Source organism: Manis javanica, chromosome 6 (assembly GCF_040802235.1).
Source record: "Manis javanica isolate MJ-LG chromosome 6, MJ_LKY, whole genome shotgun sequence".
Classification (NCBI taxonomy): Eukaryota; Metazoa; Chordata; class Mammalia; order Pholidota; family Manidae; genus Manis; species Manis javanica.
This window is the reverse complement of record NC_133161.1, coordinates 116,696,413-116,715,349: the sequence shown is the minus strand read 5'-3', so window position 1 is coordinate 116,715,349 and position 18,937 is coordinate 116,696,413. Positions and strand designations below refer to the sequence as shown.

Sequence of the window (18,937 nt, the reverse complement as noted above, 5' to 3'; positions counted from 1 at the left end):
TTTGTTGGGGGGACTTGGGGTAGGGGAAAGCCTTAGTAAACATAATGTTCTTCATGTAATTGTAGATTAATGATAACAAAATAAAAAATAAAAATAAAAAAATTTTTAAAATTTATGATCAAAAAGTTTTACTAACTGAAGCTATTAAATAATGAGGTGCTATTACAAAATTATGAACAAAACTATCTTAAAAATGCCTCAAATAGTTGTTGAGTTGAGTTGAGTCACCTCTTTATATTTTCTTCACCTAAAAATAAGAGAAGAGAAAATATTTCCAAGAAAATAAGGGTAGTTTTGGATTAAGAAAAATGAGAAAGGTAAAAAAGCTCAGTTGATAATATTTCAAATGAGTACAAGAAAGAAAAGCAATGGGACAGTGGTGGGAACATGATGCTACCCTGAAGCCTCCTAGGAGCTCCTCACATAGCTCTCTACTCAGGAAAGGCACAGAATCGCCTCCTGTCAGGTAGGCCGGCTCCTAGAGGTCATCCACCCCGGGACCCGCATCTTCACACGGTGCTCCTACAGACCATGTTTGATCAATTTTGCTTCCTCTTGAACCTATTTTACATATAATTCAGTAAATATTCCCTCATAATTATATATCCCTTTGAAACATATATGACAATACATAGCATTTGAATATAACTTTTATTACCATCATGACTGCACCAAAAGTCCCCTCAAGTTTTCTTTATAACCCAATAGTAATACTTGTTCATTACTGTTATGTCCACTTAAGGACATCTCAGGAAATGAGGTATTCTGATTAACAGAAAGTTAACTGTATCTACTGTCATTTATAGAATTCCAGTTTTCAAAGAGAACACCATAATTTGTACTTAACACTGAATGCTACTGTAAATTGTTTAACCTTCAACTGATTGCTTTGAGTTCATCACATAGAAAGAACTATATATTGTATTGAGTAGGATTTGCATTAACTGCATTTAGAATACAGTTGAACTATAATTTTAAATATACACTAGGTAAAGTACAAGCTATACAAAACTGAATCGAAGTTATTTAAGCTTTCTGCTAATGAGTCTTATTATGGATGTATAATTTACAAACCTACACATGGATGTGTTAAATTTTACCTGATAATTCTCCATCTGTGTGTCCCTGCTCCATGCTGGTGCAATATGGAATTAGGAACACCTTACATATGTGCTGTTATTCAAATAAGCAATACGTTCAAACAGAAGATTGATATAAAGGAACTGTGTCTTTTTTTTCATTGAGAGAAAGAAGTTGGTTTTCCTAATAAACAGCTTTGGCATTCACCAAATATCTAATGTGAGAAGGAATATCACTCTCACAAATACCTGTTTTATTCACTTTCTTCTTATGAAACATATTATTATTGGCCCCAAATAAGTCATTTTTCTAAATTGCTATGGCCTGAGGAAGGTAACAGGGAGTAGTGAAAAAAAGTATGAAAAATGTAGTCAGAAGACCCAGGCTGGAGTCACAGCTTCATCACTTAATGACTATATTTGTTTAATGTGTTTGTTTATGAAAGCAAAGGATTACCCCCCCCTCCACCTACATCTCATTAGAATTATTTTTTTATATTGCTTCTTACAAAATGGCTCTTTAATTAAGGGAGAATATGCTGCTCACTGGTTCTTTCAAGCTATTATGTGCATTTCAAATTCATAATCACAAATTCCATAAAATCTTTTGTGCCTCTTTGCAAATATTTTCAATCACTAAAGTAAAACTCTATAAAAGTCAAAATGGATCTCTGCTAAAAGATGTTCATAGTTAACATGAAGAGAATCATAGTATTATTCAAGCTTTGTGGATATAGGATTTTAGAACCAGCATAATAGGCAGAGAGAAGGAAACGCTCTACTATGTGCTTTTCTGAAGCTATTGGCAGTTATCATGAGGAGATGGGGTGTCATGGAGTGGGAATTAAACACCTGGATTTCAGCACTTACTTTTCGTTCATAGTAACACAACTCTATTTAAATCATATCACTTGCAGGGCCCCCAGAAAGGGAGAGATGTATCTAAAGTGATCTATAATCTGCCATCTGAAAGAATAAAACTGAAGGAATTTTTTTTTTTTTACTAATTAGAATAAAATCAAAGAAACACAGCAAATCCACCAAGAATGGATGTCCTTAAGGTATATAAGACAGTATGATGGAGCAAATCATATGTCATAAATATGAAGAATTTATTAAAGATACTGATTTATTCCTATTTCCCTTATAAAAGAATAAGCCTTTTTCACCAAATTTAGATATCCAAATAAATGCATTATATTTTATGAAACTTGAATTCTTGATTATACATAGAGATTAGGAATTCCAAATATAACAGATGTGTTACACTACAGCTATGAAAACCTTGAGACAGTTAGCCAACAAAATAAGTGCTTTTTACACTATATATTTCACTACCACATTGGTAAATTTTCTATTTGAAGACTGTCTTAGTTTGGTACCCCCCGAAAGCATACCTAAAACCCATAATTTTTGTGTAATCAGTTGCTTTGGGAAATAAAGAACACACTGAAAGGGGAGTGGAAAAATTCAGTCAATAAAAGATTCATCTTTCTAGCAAATTACTATGTGGGTGGCAGGGGTTTAATCTCATTTAAAATTAGCATAAACTAATTACTGAAAGCTAGTGTAGAACATAGATGTCAGAATCATCTCACTTGGGGGAGAAGGAAGTTGCAGTATTTATGACCAGCTTCTGTCTGTGATTGTATGAGGGCTGCTGGGGAGGACGGCATTAATTCCGTGGCACTTCTGACCCGGTCTCTCCACCCTAAGGGCAAAGTGGGCTCTACAGACCAGAGAAGACCCTGAGTCAAGGAGATTCAGGCACTGGCAGTTAGAAGGTGAGCAAGTATGCCCTGAAATAGTAAGAGGAGAAGCCCAGGTGGAGTACCACTCGTGTCCATCCCAGTGACTGACAATACAGACTTAGGACTTTGAGCCCCCCCAGGATTCTTGAGCCCAAGAAGGACTCTACCTCAACATCCTTTACTGCCTCTGCTGGGAACTTGCAATGAAAGAGAGTTCACCACTTTGAGAGGCAGGCATCCCTTTTGTTCCCTCCCCCTTAAAAGAGGGGGTTGTCCTAATTAAAAACTTCTTTAATTTCAAACATCCCCAAGTATACAGAAAATAAAAAATACATACACACACACAAGTGTTGTGTACCTCTTTTCTTAATATTTGATGAGAGTTCTTATTCCCCATCTTCTCCCTAAATCTCTTCTTTATTAAACAGCCTTAGTTCTTCTTGGTCTAAGGTTCTTTATTATCCTCTCCCATCTGTGCAACGTACCCCTGGAACTAAAGTCCCATTTGCTTACTATCTTACAAGGTTGTAGTTTTAAGTCCACAACTTGTTTGCAAAAGCCCCTTGCCTCATCTTTTTCTTTTGGTGGAGCTGAAGTAAACTAAATAAATTAAGCAAACTAAAGCTCTGTTTTTATCTGTACTAACATATTTTAAATCATGTTAAAAATCAATATTCAAGGGACATTTGGGTGTTTGGAATTTCTATAGAACAAAGGGATTAGTGAGAGTGACTGCCCTCATTACAGTAAGTTTCTAACACCAGGCATCATGTCCTTATAACTACCAAATATGTTGTACCATTTTCTCCTTGTCACTGAATTCTCTAGAACATAATAATGTCTGGGAGAGGAATTTCCAGCTGACTTTTAAAATCAAGTTAAAAGGAAACCAAATCATTCACACTCTAGAGTGCCACTGCAGGTCTTTAGCTTGAAGACAGTGCTCCATATAATGATCGCAGCTTCGTAATAGGTCTAGGTAATACACACCAGCCCTTATCTAGGAAGACCCCTGAGTGCTTAATACACCACTGATACAAACAGGATTAACATGAAATTGGATTGTGGGTTGAGGCTGAACTTTCATTCATTTATGAGTCTCAGATGGGTCTTAATAAACTAGTGTTTGTGATGTTTATATCCTCATTAGCTTATTTATTCATCCATTCAATCAATATTTATTTAGCATTTATTCTCTCTTTAAAGCTATCTTAGTCTCTCAATCAGATGACACCACTTCTTAAAATCCATGGCAGAGTCCCTTTGCTGTAGTATTTCAGTTACTTCTGTTTGAGCATTATCCCCTTATGCGATAATAAACACCCTTTTATCAGCAGTGCGGACTTCCTTATCTTTACAGGCCTTGAATCTCCTTACCTAAAACTTATACATAGGAGACATTTTACTGAACTAAATTTATGTAAAGGTGGGGTCCAGATGGAAAAGTGCCCTGGATTCATTTTTCCCTAATTTTAACGAGTGAAGATTTAGAAATCACATTCATAAAGATTGATTATGCCATAATTTGTTAATAAAACAATTGCAGTGACCGTATCTGGCATTTACCTTATTAGTCTTCATAGCCCTGAGTTTAGAACTGAATCATTTGACCACCACCATAGATATGTCTCAACAACTGTTTCCCAAAAAACAAATTAGAAAAAGTAATTAAATGAGTCAACAAGTCACTTTTTTTAAGTGTTTTATTCTTGTAAAGACAGGCTCCTTTAAAAGTGAACAATCAATATAACTTGTATATTCTTGCTAATCCATTGGCTAGAGCTTTAAACAGACACTTGATCATTAGTTTTTGTCCAGTTACCTTGTCTCTTTCTTTTAAGAAGATAAAAAGAATAGAGACACGGATTCTCTACTACATTTTTCTGTCCTTATGAAAGGCCATAATTAATTATTACAACAAAGTTCTCACCTTAGGCCCTGTTTTCCCTTCACAACTGGACCAAACACACATGTATGAAGGTAGTGCTATTTTATATTCGTATCTTTCACCCCAAGCTGTTTATTTTCCCTCTTCAAAAAAAATAACAGGAGAAATGCAAAGACATAAGGTTTCTCCAGCATCCCAAGTCAAGTCACTACGATTTTTTTTCTTTTTTATTTTGAGGTAGTCTTCACTTTGGTTGACATGAAGAAAGCTGTGTAAACCACACCCATGACAGTGTCAGTTTTCCCAATCTAAGAAAAATGTGAACAAATGACATTTCAGGTACAGGACACTTTACTATGGAATATAAATTCAATTTTTTCACAAAGAAATTTCTATCTGGTGGCGGATGCTTGGCAAAGGGACCAAGATCTGACCTTAAACCATGGCCACCATAACATTAGGGCAGCGAGTGTTCAAAGGCAGTGAAGCCTTTGCAATAGTTTATGCAACACATTTGTTTTTCCCATCCAGGAACTGGCTCAGCAAAAATGATATTCTCCCTAGCATCACCAAACCAGGTAAATAAATCTTCACATCGCTGCTCCCCAAGGCCCTTGGTTCCCGGAATGCTGATGCATAGCCAGCTTTGCAAGGCTTTTTCTGCTGGGATTTTTGTCACTTTCAGTTTGTGGTTTCTGTAAGTCCTCACCCCTTAAAAATGTATTACATAAACTTTAATTTATTGTAGTTCTTTGCTGGGCAATCTAGAACTGACAGTGATTTCTTTATGGAGACAGTGCAGAATTTCCACAGGTTCCACATCTTTTTAACAGTTCCAAGTGTTTAAACTCTGAAATTAATTTAAAAGAAACAGAGGTTATTCACTGTGGCCACACAGAAATCACAAGCCGAGAGTGTTAAGAGAAGAGGCAGGATGAATATGTGGGCTAAACAGTGTGCAAAAGGGTTTAACTAGCCGCACCAGAGAAAGTTGCAGTGAATCAGCAAAAGATTAAATAAGGGATGGCGGAGTGGCAACAATCCCTACCTAGGTCAAACATCAGGAACCTCTAGTAGACTCAATAATAAAGTATGCAGTTTCCCAGCTGAGTACAGGTCACCAAGTGTTCCTTGATAATTGTCTTTGCACAGGCTATATCTGGGATTCCCGGAGAGTAAGAGGGCTCCAGCCTGCTCAGGCCATGCTAAATCACTCAGGTTTAAATTACCTAATACGAAGACTAATTAAGTTCTTTCTTGACGGAACTTTCTTTCTAATCCCATCTATTTATTTCTTTTCTCATCTTTATTGTGACATGGTCAAGGAAATATCAGTTTTAGATAAACTGTGGACTAGGTAAATCTGGCGATATAAAACACTTAGAGGTGCTATGTAAAACATTACCAGCGCATGGTTGAGCTCCCAATAAAGTAAAAAAAATTCTCCAGGGGTCAAGAATGAAAAGCAACTGCACTGAAGGAAGTTGCCAGACTGGGAAACCTGCCTGGGGATTTAGTGCTAACCCAGTATCTGGCACTCGCCTCAGTCAAGGCAATAAGCTAGACCTTAGATCCCATATAAAGCCAGACTATTGAAGGGTGACACTCCAATAAAATGGAAGAGTAGAAAAGAATCTTCTAGTGGTGTGTTTTCTGTCTTGGCCTGGGCTAAGTGTGCTGCAGGAGACATCTTCTGTGAGAATCTGTCATCACAGTCTTCTTTGGGCAGATTGTATTTGAATTGATAACTCATACTGTGATCTGGGAGTCTGGAAACTGAGAAATTATCATAAAAGTGGCCCCAAGCCAGTGATAACCAACGTTCCACTATCTGTTAGAAACAAATACAAAACATCTTAGAAGGAAAACCTTAAGGGATATTGGCTGAGAATTTCCCAGAGTTATTGAAGGGCAATCCTCATATTCAGGAAGCATGACCAATTCTGAGCAATACACACAAAAATAAAAAGTAAAAGTCCAACCTAATTGTAGTGAAACTGCAGAAAACTTAAACACTTAAAGGTCTTAAATGTAATCAAAAAGAAGAGATGAGATGAGCAGATTCCAATTCACCAATAGTCAAATATGCAAAACTCTTGTTTTCCAGCACAATTCATACACAAATCACTGACTTTCAAAGAACTGTTTTTAGAGGACATTTATATTCTAAAAACAATTTAATTATTTCTTTGATGATGAAAGTATATGCAAATCTTGTATTACATTGTTACCTTTGAGGACACCAATGAGGTTACAGAACTGCTAATTAGGAACTGTCATCAGATTTTCTCTTACTGAAGGAATTATTAGTTTTATACAAAGTAAGAGTTTTAATTTCAAATGTAGACATAAATTTGTATTTTTTTTAAATCCTATATTTCATTTTCCTAAAAATTCTGTTCCCAATTTCCTAGACAGTCCTAAAAGCATTCTTAGAAAAAGAAATGAATCTAGCAGAAAGAAGTCTCTTGATGTTGTTTTGTCCTTATTCTTTTATTATAATAAAACATTGCTCTATTTTATATTTGCTGTATTTATTACTCTATTTTATTGCTATATCTCACCTGCTCATATGCAGGTGAAATTAACTAAATATTCTGTGGTATCACAAGTATCTAAAAACAGATGGTGACTTAGAAAAATCTTGCTTGCTGCTCAGAACAAAAATCCTGTCAACTCATAAAATCATTCTTACCAGTTGAAAACACTAACAGTACCTCATACATTTCTATAAATTATCAATAAATTAAATACATCTAAATTCTTTGAACTAAAATCATTTTAAGTTTTCTATGTTAATTATATTTTTTTTAGAAATAGATATTAACTATTTGTTTCATATTGTCATTCTCTTTGAGAGAATGATAGCATAGTAGCTTTCTGAATAAGTTATAATGAAATGATTGGTCATTTATACTGTGTGAATGAAAAGGAATTAGAGTCTTTTTTTTTACTTTAACCACTTAAATTTTAATGCAGCTTATGAATTCTAATTAAGATACATTACTTTTATAAGGAAAACTCTATTATTTTCTTATATTTCCATGTGGTATTATGCTAGAATAATTAAATATTTTCAAATACATATATATATAATAATTCAGTAAACTAAATTGGTTTTCTCTTATTTCATTATGTCTTTGCAGATTGTGAGTGTTGGAAAGCATGTTAAAGGCTACCATTACATCATTGCAAACTTGGTAAGAACCCATTATTTTCTATTTTTCATCAGAATTGCTCAAGCATTCAAGATTATTTTAACTGTGCTTTAAAATAACTCTCCAAAAAAAGATAAGACTACATTGCTTACTGAACTTTTTCTAACACATAAGATATTATTTTTGTTACAATGATCATTATATTTCTAATGTGGAGTTCAATATATTTTGAAATAGATTAGTTTGGTATCTGCCAAAGTAACCTTTACAACTAATTATAATGTTTGCTTTAATTATGATCTCACTTGGCAAATTAAATAGTGGCCTTTTCTCTGTGTAAATGATAAATGTGCTACTCTGAATACAAACTGCCAATATTTAGGGTATTACAAGAATGATTGAAATTGATGACCCGTGCCCTCTAATTTTAAGAAAAACAAGATCAAAATAGCTGAATAAGGAAGTTTTTCAGAGTAATCTAAATTTTTAAAAACTGTGTCAACTTTTCACATGTTACGTATGGATGGCTATTGAACAAGAAACATGTATTAGTATAAAATCTTTAAAGGCCAAAGGCAAGTCCTTTAGATTTCTTGGCAAGGCTCACTAAATATTTCTTTATTAACTTTGCAGTGTGGGGGAAACTGGCTAAGCAGAGGGCCATTTTCCTTGCATATTAGAGTACCATCTGCCCCAAAGGCTTGATCTCAAAAGCGGTTTATCCTAGGAAAGTTAAGAATATTTTCTCCTTTTTCTCTTTTCCTACCACATGTTTCTTTGGTGAGGATCTTGTGCTTGAAACAGGAAAAGAAACAGGCTGCAAAAGAGATTCAGATTTAGCACTTCTATGGTGAGGGAGCCATCACATATTGAAACAGAAATTTTCAGTCCATAGTGAACTGGGAGGTAGTTCACTATGGAGATACTGAAATGTAGAAATAGACTATAAACTCTTATTGTATTGTGTTTCTTGAATAAAGTTTACTGCCTAACAGCTTATAATGAAAATACTGAGAAATTTTGACTTGGCTTTTCCATTGCTTTTGGTAGACCCATAGTCTGGATGTTTCAATATATTTTTAAAAAATATAAAATATAAAGCTGATTTATACTTTAATAGTGGTATTAATCACTATAAGAGAAAAAAACCTTATGTTTATGGAATGTCTGCATTCACCATGACATTATACAGGAGATTCTAGCAAACAGAAGAATCTGGCACCTATTCTTTCCAAACGGTTAAAAAAAAATTCAGTGTGTTATAGACTGTCATGCCAGAAGTGTATACTTATCACTGACAAACCAAATGAAATAGAAAAACTAATATCTACAACATCCTAATGGGTATCACAGGCTGTCTTAAGCAATCCTAGTACATGGCAGCATATTTAAGTCATCTATATAATGACCAAGTAACATCATGTGCAGTAGAAAAATAATTTGTATTAGGGAATATAATCATCACTCTCGCTAAAAATAACCAAGCTTTCACTATATGTGGTTGATATCATTGTAACACATGATTAAGCCAGTAACTTGTGCATATCTACATTATAATATAATGTGTTATTATAGATTCTATTGCTTTACTCATTTATCCTCAAATAGCTGTGACTTTCAAAATAGAGTGATTTTTGTTTCATTGGGCCAATCCAATAACTATTGCTTGAGAACTATGTGCATAGGATTCCCAAATGTGAAATCAATGCAGTATCAAAGAAAGATTATACTAATATTATATTTAATGTTGAAAGACTGAATGATTTTCCCCTAAGATCAGAAACAAGACAAGGACATCCCTCTCATCATTTTTCTTGAGCTTGTACTGAACATTCTAGCAAGGGATATTGTGTAAGAAAAGTAAATAAAAGTCATCCAGACTGAAAAAGATTTTGTGTGTAGAAAAATCCTAAGAAATTAATTAAAAGCTATGAGAACTAATAAATGGGCTCAGCAGATTTGCAGGATGTAAGGTCAACATATAACAATCTATGTACTAGCAACAAACATTCCAAAAATGAAATTAAGAGAATAATTCCATTTATAACTTACAATTTACAGTTAATGGGGAACTGCTACTTAGCCAACTCATCAAGACCCATTTAGCTGGAGGGACCAAAACGAAGACACGGGAAGCTACGAAACTTCCCTCCTCCCACAGACACTCTCATGGAGCAATCTGAGAGAAGTCCAGAAACTAGTTGAGCAACTCCTACATGCCAAGTCATTAAGAAAAGAAAATACCCACTTTGAAGTGGGCAAGAAAGGTTGAGGCACATAACCAAATGTATAAACACTAACCCTAGCACAGTTCCACAAACAGAAGGGAATCCCCAACTCCCAGCTTCTCCATGAGAAGCAAAGGATTTGGAGCATATATTTAACACCCCATCTTTTAAGACTGCCTCTCAAGAGAGCTCCCCAAAATACCTAGCTCTGAAACTATGTCCACAAGACCACAAGACTATAGGAAACAAAGAAGCTGTTCTTTACAAGCACACGAGCACTTGCTAAAACTATAGTCACAGGCTTAGCACAGAGGGATCTGGCAAAAACATCAAACTTTAAAGACAAAGAGAAAAGCAACTTCTTAAGTACAAGGGAACTACTGTAAGATTATCAGTGTATTTTTCAGCAGAAACTTTACAAACAAGAAGGCAGTGGGATGATATATTCAAAATGCTGATTAAAAAAAACTGTCAATCAAGAATACTGTGCTTGGCAAAGTTCTACTTGAGATTTGGAGGAGAGACAAAAAATTTTTCAGACAAATGAAAGCTGAAAGAGCTGATCATCATGAAAAGCCTTACAAGAAATGCTAACATTTCAAGCTGAAATAAAAGGACACAAATCAGTAATATGAAAAAAATATGAACACCACCAGTAAAGGAAAAGATATAGATGAATTCTGAATATTCCAATATTGTAATGGTGATGGGTAAAATCACTTCTAACTCTAATATAAAAGTTAAAATACAAAAGTATTTTTAAAAATTATTTCTTAATGGGAACACAGTATTAAAAATGCAAATTGTGACATCAAAAACATAAAATGTGGGAGGGAATTTGTAAAGTCATAGAGCTTTTGTATGTGCTCAAAATTTAGTTATCAGCTTAAAATAGACTGTTATAAGATGTTTTATGTAAACCTCATGGTATGAAAAAATAAAAACCTGTAGTAGAAACAGAAAGGATGAAGAGAAAGGAATCAAAATGTACCACTACAGAAAAATCATCATATCACAAAAGAAGAGAGTAGGAGAGGGAGAAAGGAACAGAAGAACTAAAATCAGCTAGAAAACAATTAACAAAATGTCAGTAGTAAGTCCGTTCCTACCATTAACTAAATGTAAATGAACTAAGTTCTCCAATCAAAAGACATAGAGTGGCTGAATGGATTAAAAAGAAAAAAAGAGACCCAACTATATCCTGACTATAAGAGATTCATCTCAGCTTTAAGAACATATAGATTGAAACTGAAGGAATAGAAAAACATTCTCCATGCAAATGGCAAATGAGGAAAGAATCAGCTTTATTTATACCAGTTAAAACTGACTTAAGCCAAACCCTGTAAGGAACAAAGCTTATTTATAATGATAAAGGGGACAATTCATCAACAGAATATAACATCTGTAAATATTTATATATCTAACATCAGAGCATGTAAATATATATAAAACAAACATTGCTTTTTTTTGGTAGTAAAGGTCTGAAAAGAGAAATAGACAGCAATACAACAGTAGGGAACTTCAATACCCCATTTTCAACAGTGGACAGATCCTTGAGACAGAATATCAGTGAGGAGACTTTGGACTTAAACTACCTACTAGACCACATGAACATAACAGACACACAGAATATTCCATCTGACAGTAGAAGAATATAGAGTCTTCCCAAGCACACAGGGAACATTCTCCACAACAGATCATATATTAGTCCACAAAACAAGTCTTAATCGGTTTAAGAAAACTGAAATCATATCAAGCATATTTTCCAACCAAAATGATATGAAACTAGTAATGATTCGCAAGAAGAAAACGAAAATCTACAAACATGTGGAGATTAACCAAATGCTCCTGAGGCTCTAATGGGTCAAAGAAAAAATCAAAAGAGAAATCGAAAAATACCTTGAGATAAAAGAGAATCATAACATGCCAGAACATAAGGAATACAACAAAAGCAGTTCTAAGATGGAAGTTTATAATGATAAATACCCACATAAGAGAGAAGAAAGTTGTCAACTAAACAATCTAACTTTATGCTTTAAGGAACCAGAAAAAGAAGAACAAACTAAGCACCAAAAGTTAATAGAAGAAAGGAAATAACAAAGATAAAGTCGAAGTAAGTGAAATACAAGCTAAAAGATAGTAGAAAAGATCAATGAAACTAAAAGCTGGTTTTTTGAAATGATAAACAAAATTGACAAATTTTAACTAGACTCAGAATAAAAGATAGAAGACTTAAATAAAATCAGAAATGTAAGAAGGTACATTACAGCTGACACCACACAGATACTAAGGATCATAAAAAATTACTATGAAGGATTATACACCAACAACTTCCATAACCTAGATGTAATGGGTAAGTTCCTAGAAACATACAACCTACCAAGCATTAATCATGGTGAAAAAGCATCTTAATAGACCAATAACAAGTAAGGAGTTTGAATCAGTAATCAAAATACTACTGAGAAAAAAGAAGTCCAGAACCAGATGGCTTCATAGGTAAATGCTATCAAACATTTAAAGAAGAAGTAATACCAGTCATTTTCAAATTATTTCAATAAATAGAATAGGAAGGAAAACTTCCAGACTTTTTTCAAAGGCCAACATTGCAGTGGTAACAAAGCCGGACAAAGATATTACAAAAAAATAAATTACAGGCTTATATCCTTGATGAACATAGATGCAAAAGTCCTCAACAAAATATTAGCAAATAAAATTCAACAATATATTAAAAGGATAATACAAAGATAATACCAAGATCAAGAGTGTTTTATCCCAATGATGCAAGGATTATTAAACATCTGCAAATCAGTGTGATATACCACATTAACAAAAGGACAAAAATCATATGACCATTTCAATAGATGGAGAAAAAGAATTTGACAAAATTCAACATCATTTCATGATAAAGTACTCTCAACAAATTGGGTATAAGAGGAATGCACCTATACAACAAAGATCATGTATAACAAGCCCACATCTAATAATATATCCAATGTTGAAAAGCTATAAAATCTTTCCCTTTAAGGTCAGAAATAGAAAAAGAATGTCCATTCTCTTACTATTTATCAATATAATACTCAAAATACTGGCCAGAGCAATTAGGCAAGAAAAGAAATAAAAAACATACGAATTGAAAAGGAAGAAGTAAAATTGTGTCTCTTTGTAAATGACATGATATTATCTGTAGAAAGCCCTAAAGATTCCACCAAAAAACTTTTAGAAAAACTTTTTCTAAGACTTTTAGTTAATAGAGAGTAGAATGATAGTATCCAGGAAGGTAGGGAAAATAGAAAGAAATAGGTAAAGGGTACAAACTTTCAGTAATGAGACAAAAAATTCTTAGGATTTATGTGTAACGAGGACTTGTAGTGGAGAACATTGTATTATGTAATTGAAACTTGCTAAGAAAGTAGAACTTCAGTGTTCTCACCAAAATGTAAAAAAAAAATCAAAAAGTTAAATATGTAAGGTGATGAATATGTTAATTAATTTCATGATGGAATCCTTTCACAATATATACATATATCAAATCATCACATTGTATACTTTAAGTATATTACAGATTATCTATCAATTATACTTTGATATAGCTGAAGAAAAGACTGATTTAACAGTAGTAGTAAAAACTGATTTCTAAAATAATTATTTTTGGTTACTGGTAGCTACAAATATTCCAGAAACTTTAAAATATTATGTAGTCATAATGTTGGAAACCAAAGCAGAAAGTACAAAGTCCAACTTATATTTACCAAAAAGAGAAGAATGAAGCAAAGCAGATATCAATATATGATAGATGAAATTATATCACAAATTTATAAACACACATTTTTTTAAATGTTAAGGACCTCCTTTATTTAAACAAGGTTAATATCTGGAGAAGCTGAATTTAAATATGGATATTCTTTGGGTTCTTTTAACATGATAATCCTCTAAACCAAGAAAAAAATAAATAATGTCACAGAAATATTGGCTTCTTAGTGACCATTAAATTCTTTGACTGAAACATAGAAGTCAGAGGCCATATATTTAAATAAAATAACATTCAATTTCATAGATGCAAATGGCTGTGAATGCTCCCCAGCGTTATTTAAAACTGTCCTTTCATTATCTGTAAGTTGAGTTTATATTCAATTAACTGCAGTTCATCTTATGCATCCTTCTATCCTGACTAAATAGGAGTGGATTGTTTTCCAGGTCCCACTCATCCTCAGTCTTTGTAGCTGTTGCAGTGTGCTGGGACATCTAGCCAGGCCAAAAGAAATGAGAATCCCTTCTCTTTATTACTCAAACCTTAGCCTGCTAGGGGGTCCAAGAAGACCCCAGCAGGCTGACACCATCCAAATAGCACAAGCTGCGCCTGATATGCAAGTGGACAGACATGCCCCTCCCTGATTCTTGAAAATTGCCTGTGATTATCACTGCCACTATCATTAACAAATGCATATTAAGGATGGGCAAAGTTTGTAAGAAGTGGTAAAAGGTTGCTGAAATCTTTCTTCTCTTGTTTTTTTTGTGGTTTGTATGTGGGTACATGTATGTTTTTCACACATTCTCATCAACCAGAGGTACTGAAGAATGTACACGGTTTCTAGGATTAAGCTCTGTTCTAGGAATTTCACAGAAATTTAGAGGCAGGAAAACTTAATCTCTTAGTTTACTGAAGTTAGTTTTTCAGAAATTTAAGTCAGAAAATTGCTTCCCTACTTTGCCCCTAGACTTTCTCTTTTCCAGTTATTCGTTCATTTGCCTCTTGGTTATTTTTTTAAAGACAGGTATGAGCTTTCAAGGATTATATGATAATATCATTTCTCTGCTTAAATTATTTCATTGCCTCCAGGCTGCAAATGCATTAAAAGAATTTAGGCCCTTCATGAAAGGGAAAGACCCCATGGTTTTTCCAACCCTACCTGCTAATGTTTGTCCTCTCACCCTCCACAGAACTTTTTGTGGTTCTCCCGAAATGACACCCTGCTGTTACCCTGGTTGTTATCACCTTCTACCAGAGTAAACACTCTCAGTCTAAGCACCACATTATGAAAACCCTTTAGGATCAAGTATTTACTATTTACCTTAATAAACAAAGCCCCTGAAGAAGTATCCCTGCTTAGCCTCAGCACCTTGTTTCCACTCCACCTCACACATGTCCATTCCTGAAACCAAACTAATTCCCAGCAGCCTAATGCTGCCTTTATCTTCATGGCTTTAGCTGATGTTGTTGTCCCATAAGCAGGAACTTACCCCACCAATCCCAATTAATAGTCACCTCCAGAAAGCTGTCCTTATATACCCAATGTGCTAGCCCCTCTTCTGGGTTTACAAATCACCTCTATGCTGATAGTATATGCATTGATTTATTTTCATTCATGAAATAATTTTGTACCTCCTCTTTACCTGTATTGTCCAGTATCCTGTGGTCCACCTGTACATAAGACATTAGCACACTTGCAAAGTTATTACATGTATCTTTTTATGACCTTATAAAAAGGGCCGTGTATCCTTACTCTTTATCTGTTTAATGCTGCACCCAGCTTATGTCACTGTAGTTATTTTACTATAATTCTTCTAACTAAACCTCAATATAGATGCTTATAGATCAAAAAATGGGGTACATTGTAATTTACCCAAGATCACACAGATCCTAAGTCTCAAAAGCAAGGTTGAAATTCTCTTCTGTCTGATTGCAATGAGTAAATAAATTCAGATAAATAAATAAATTTAAAATGAGTAAATATATAGCCAGAAAGAGATCATTCATTTAATTATTTCCAATACCACCCTTAAGAGGCTCTAGCTTCACAAACTTTTTCTGTATTTATAACCAGTTCTTTCATCACCTGCTGCCAGAAGTTGGATGATTTAATTATGGCTGACATTTGTTCACCTGCAAGGCAAATTCTTAAAATTTTGCTCTCACTTAGATTTTTTATTTTTTAAAATATATTCAATTTACATCTAGGGAAACACCTGGCTCTGTCATAAAGTAGTATAAAATTACAGAAGGTTCAGGGTATATCATTAAAGATGAACTGAATCTATTCCTTGTATTTCTCCCGGCATCACACGCAGACCTACAGGCACACAGACAACACACATGCACACACCAGTCACACCTCGGTTAGAAGATAAGGAAGTGAAGAAACAGAGAGTAAAGTCACTTGTCCACATTTAGGTGTCTTGCTTGTGCCAGAATGGGAGGTAGAACTCAGTTTCCAAAATTTACATTTTTACTTAAGGACAATGACCCTAATTAAGATCTCATGAACTTAGAATTTTTTTCTCTGGGCTTCCTATAGTTTTCAACTTTTCTGCATTGAGCATGTCTGACTCCACCATCTATCTACTTGATCATCAAAAACTCAGACTTTGTACAAGTCGGTTTCTTAACAGCCTAATTTTTAAAAGATGTTAAGAGAGAATCTCTCCCATTCTACTTGATGTTCCTTCTGTTAACTACCCCAGAGCTATCCCAATATGATTTAGCCAACCTGTAAACCTGAAATGCAAAAGAGCAGAAATTTTTTTTGCTAAATTACGTAAAATTAAAATAAAGAGCATTTATTGAGTGCCTATGACATGAAGGAACTATAGTTTACATTAATAGTCATCAAGATATTTGAAGCCCTATAATTTTTAAATTTCCTTTCTCCACTTTCCCCCAAGAGGATTATGAAATGGAAATGGAAATTAAAAGTCAATAGGAAGTTAATCTTAGGAGATCACTAACCATTGTGACATGCAATCACTGTGGAACAGCTCATTTCCACAAGCAGAAAGCCTCTCCTCTGGTCTCTTCCCTGTCCTCAAGGGCACTGTTCACATAGTTACTTAACCACTGATTCCTCCCCATCTCCACTGGACAGTTGCAGTATTATTGCAGTGTTACTAAGAACTATCAGTCCTCCAATATTTCTCTGGATAAAAACTGAAATCTAAAAGGCCACCAAAATAAACTGTTTCCAAGAAAACTGTTTCACAGTCTAGATCCTATCAATTTTCTATATAAAAGTATTTTAAAATATATGAAAGGAAAATATTGCCTGTACTCAACCAGACATAACTAAAATGAACTGAGCTACCCACCATTCATTCAGATCATAACTGAAAGGAGTTTATAGCCAGATGTGGTAATATTTTTCCTTCACCTTCAGCATAGCAGGATGGAATCAGAGAAATGGGATCTGTTATTTATCAGTTAGACTTTACGTCAGATGATTTCTCCAAAGGCTACACCTTTGCCTAGCCTGTGTGTCTTGGCACTGTGGGATAACACTGCTGAAAGAAAATAATAATGTCATCAATTAGCAACTAATGCAATAGTTGAATCACTGCGGCTTTTAGGGAACCAAAATTTTTTTGACTGCCTGTGGGTCTGCTCTATGTTCTTGTAGAAGCAAACAAATGTTCAACTGACATTTTACTAGCTAGAGATTGATGGACATTGTTTTTCCCATTTCAAAAACAATAGATTTGCTTTCTGGTGTCTAGTTTCTTTTCCAGTGAAATGCAAATGTAACTGATAAGCTGTCAAATCCACTGGCTCATAATAGGCTTGAAATAAATATTTGTTGAAAGAATTAATTAGTAATAGCTATTGAATTAGCTATTTATGAATTCAAACCAGATGTACTACCTATTTAGCATCATCATTCTCATTTGCATAGGGGAAATAAGGCTAGAAAGTTACAGAGGTGGGATTCAGAGCTGGGACTGTTTCCCACAGTAACACCCTGCTTCTAATAAGGACATCATTATAGGTACCAAAATTAAGAACACATATATCTGTGTTAAGAATACACAGGAGTGAAAGATGGCGACATGAGAGGAGAGACAGAGGCTTCCACCTAAAACTGGATACAATTAGAAAATATAGTTGGCACAACTAATCCTGAGGGAGCAACAGGAAAGAGGACTGTGCCAGACTGCATACACCTGGAGAAAAGAGCAGACCTTACCAAACGGGGTAACGTACCAAAGCTGTGGCTTGGCCGGACCCGAGCCCTTCCTCCACCCCAGCTCAATGGTGGGAGGAAGAGAAATGGAGCAGGGAGGGAGTGGAAGGCTTAGGACTGCTGAATACCTAGCTCCAGAGATCTGCGCTGGGAGCACAAACCTACATTTCATGGTGCTTTCATGAGACTCACGTGACTACCGGGTTGGAAAGTTAATACAGGCAGAGTTCCTGGGGTGACTGGGATTCCAGCTGCTTGTGGAATGCAGGGATCCACATCCAGCTGCTCTGAGACAAAAGCTTATACCTGTGTGCTCAGCCCACTGGTTCAGGCAGTGGAGACAGGCACAGAGGCCAGAAAGTGGGGAACAGCTCTTTCCTCCCCCCAAGTCACCAATATGGCTCCCGTGCGACCCCAAACATTGCTTCAGGGTATGAGCAGCTCCAGAGTAGAGCTTCTGGACACTAGAGGGTGCCATATACAAACATGAAACGCCAAAGGAACTTTGCTTAAAGTAAAATTGTTAATACAACTCCCGAGAAAGATATAAATGATATGAACCTCATGACTCTTCCTGAAAAGGAGTTCAAAATAAACATCATCAACATGCTAATGGAGGTATGGAAAGACATCCAAGAACTCAGGAATGAATTCAGGTCGGAGATCCAATCATTGAAGAGCACGATGGAGGGTATTAAAAGCAGGTTAGATACAGTGGAGGAGATGATAAATGAAATAGAAACTAAAGAAGAGGAATACAAAGCTGAGGCACAGAGAGAATGAAAGAATATTGAGAGAACTGTGTGACAAATCCAAGCGGAACAATATTCACATTATAGGGATACCAGAAGAAGAAGAGAGAGAGAAACGGATAGAAAGTGTCT

The 18,937-nt window shown here is 34.9% G+C and overlaps 1 protein-coding gene across 10 annotated transcripts in view; it reads left to right on the top strand.

Annotated features, from left to right (window-relative positions):
• Positions 1–18,937, top strand: part of GRIA4 (glutamate ionotropic receptor AMPA type subunit 4) — a 392,195-nt gene that overhangs the window by 278,891 nt on the left and 94,367 nt on the right. For all 10 annotated transcript variants that reach the window (XR_012132554.1, XR_012132555.1, XM_073239344.1 and 7 more), the window contains one exon: positions 7,865–7,918. Coding sequence is in view for 8 of the 10 variants with exons in the window: in XM_073239344.1 (XP_073095445.1) it covers positions 7,865–7,918 (54 nt within the window). In the remaining 2 variants the exon portion in view is untranslated. The remainder of the gene's footprint in view (positions 1–7,864; positions 7,919–18,937) is intronic.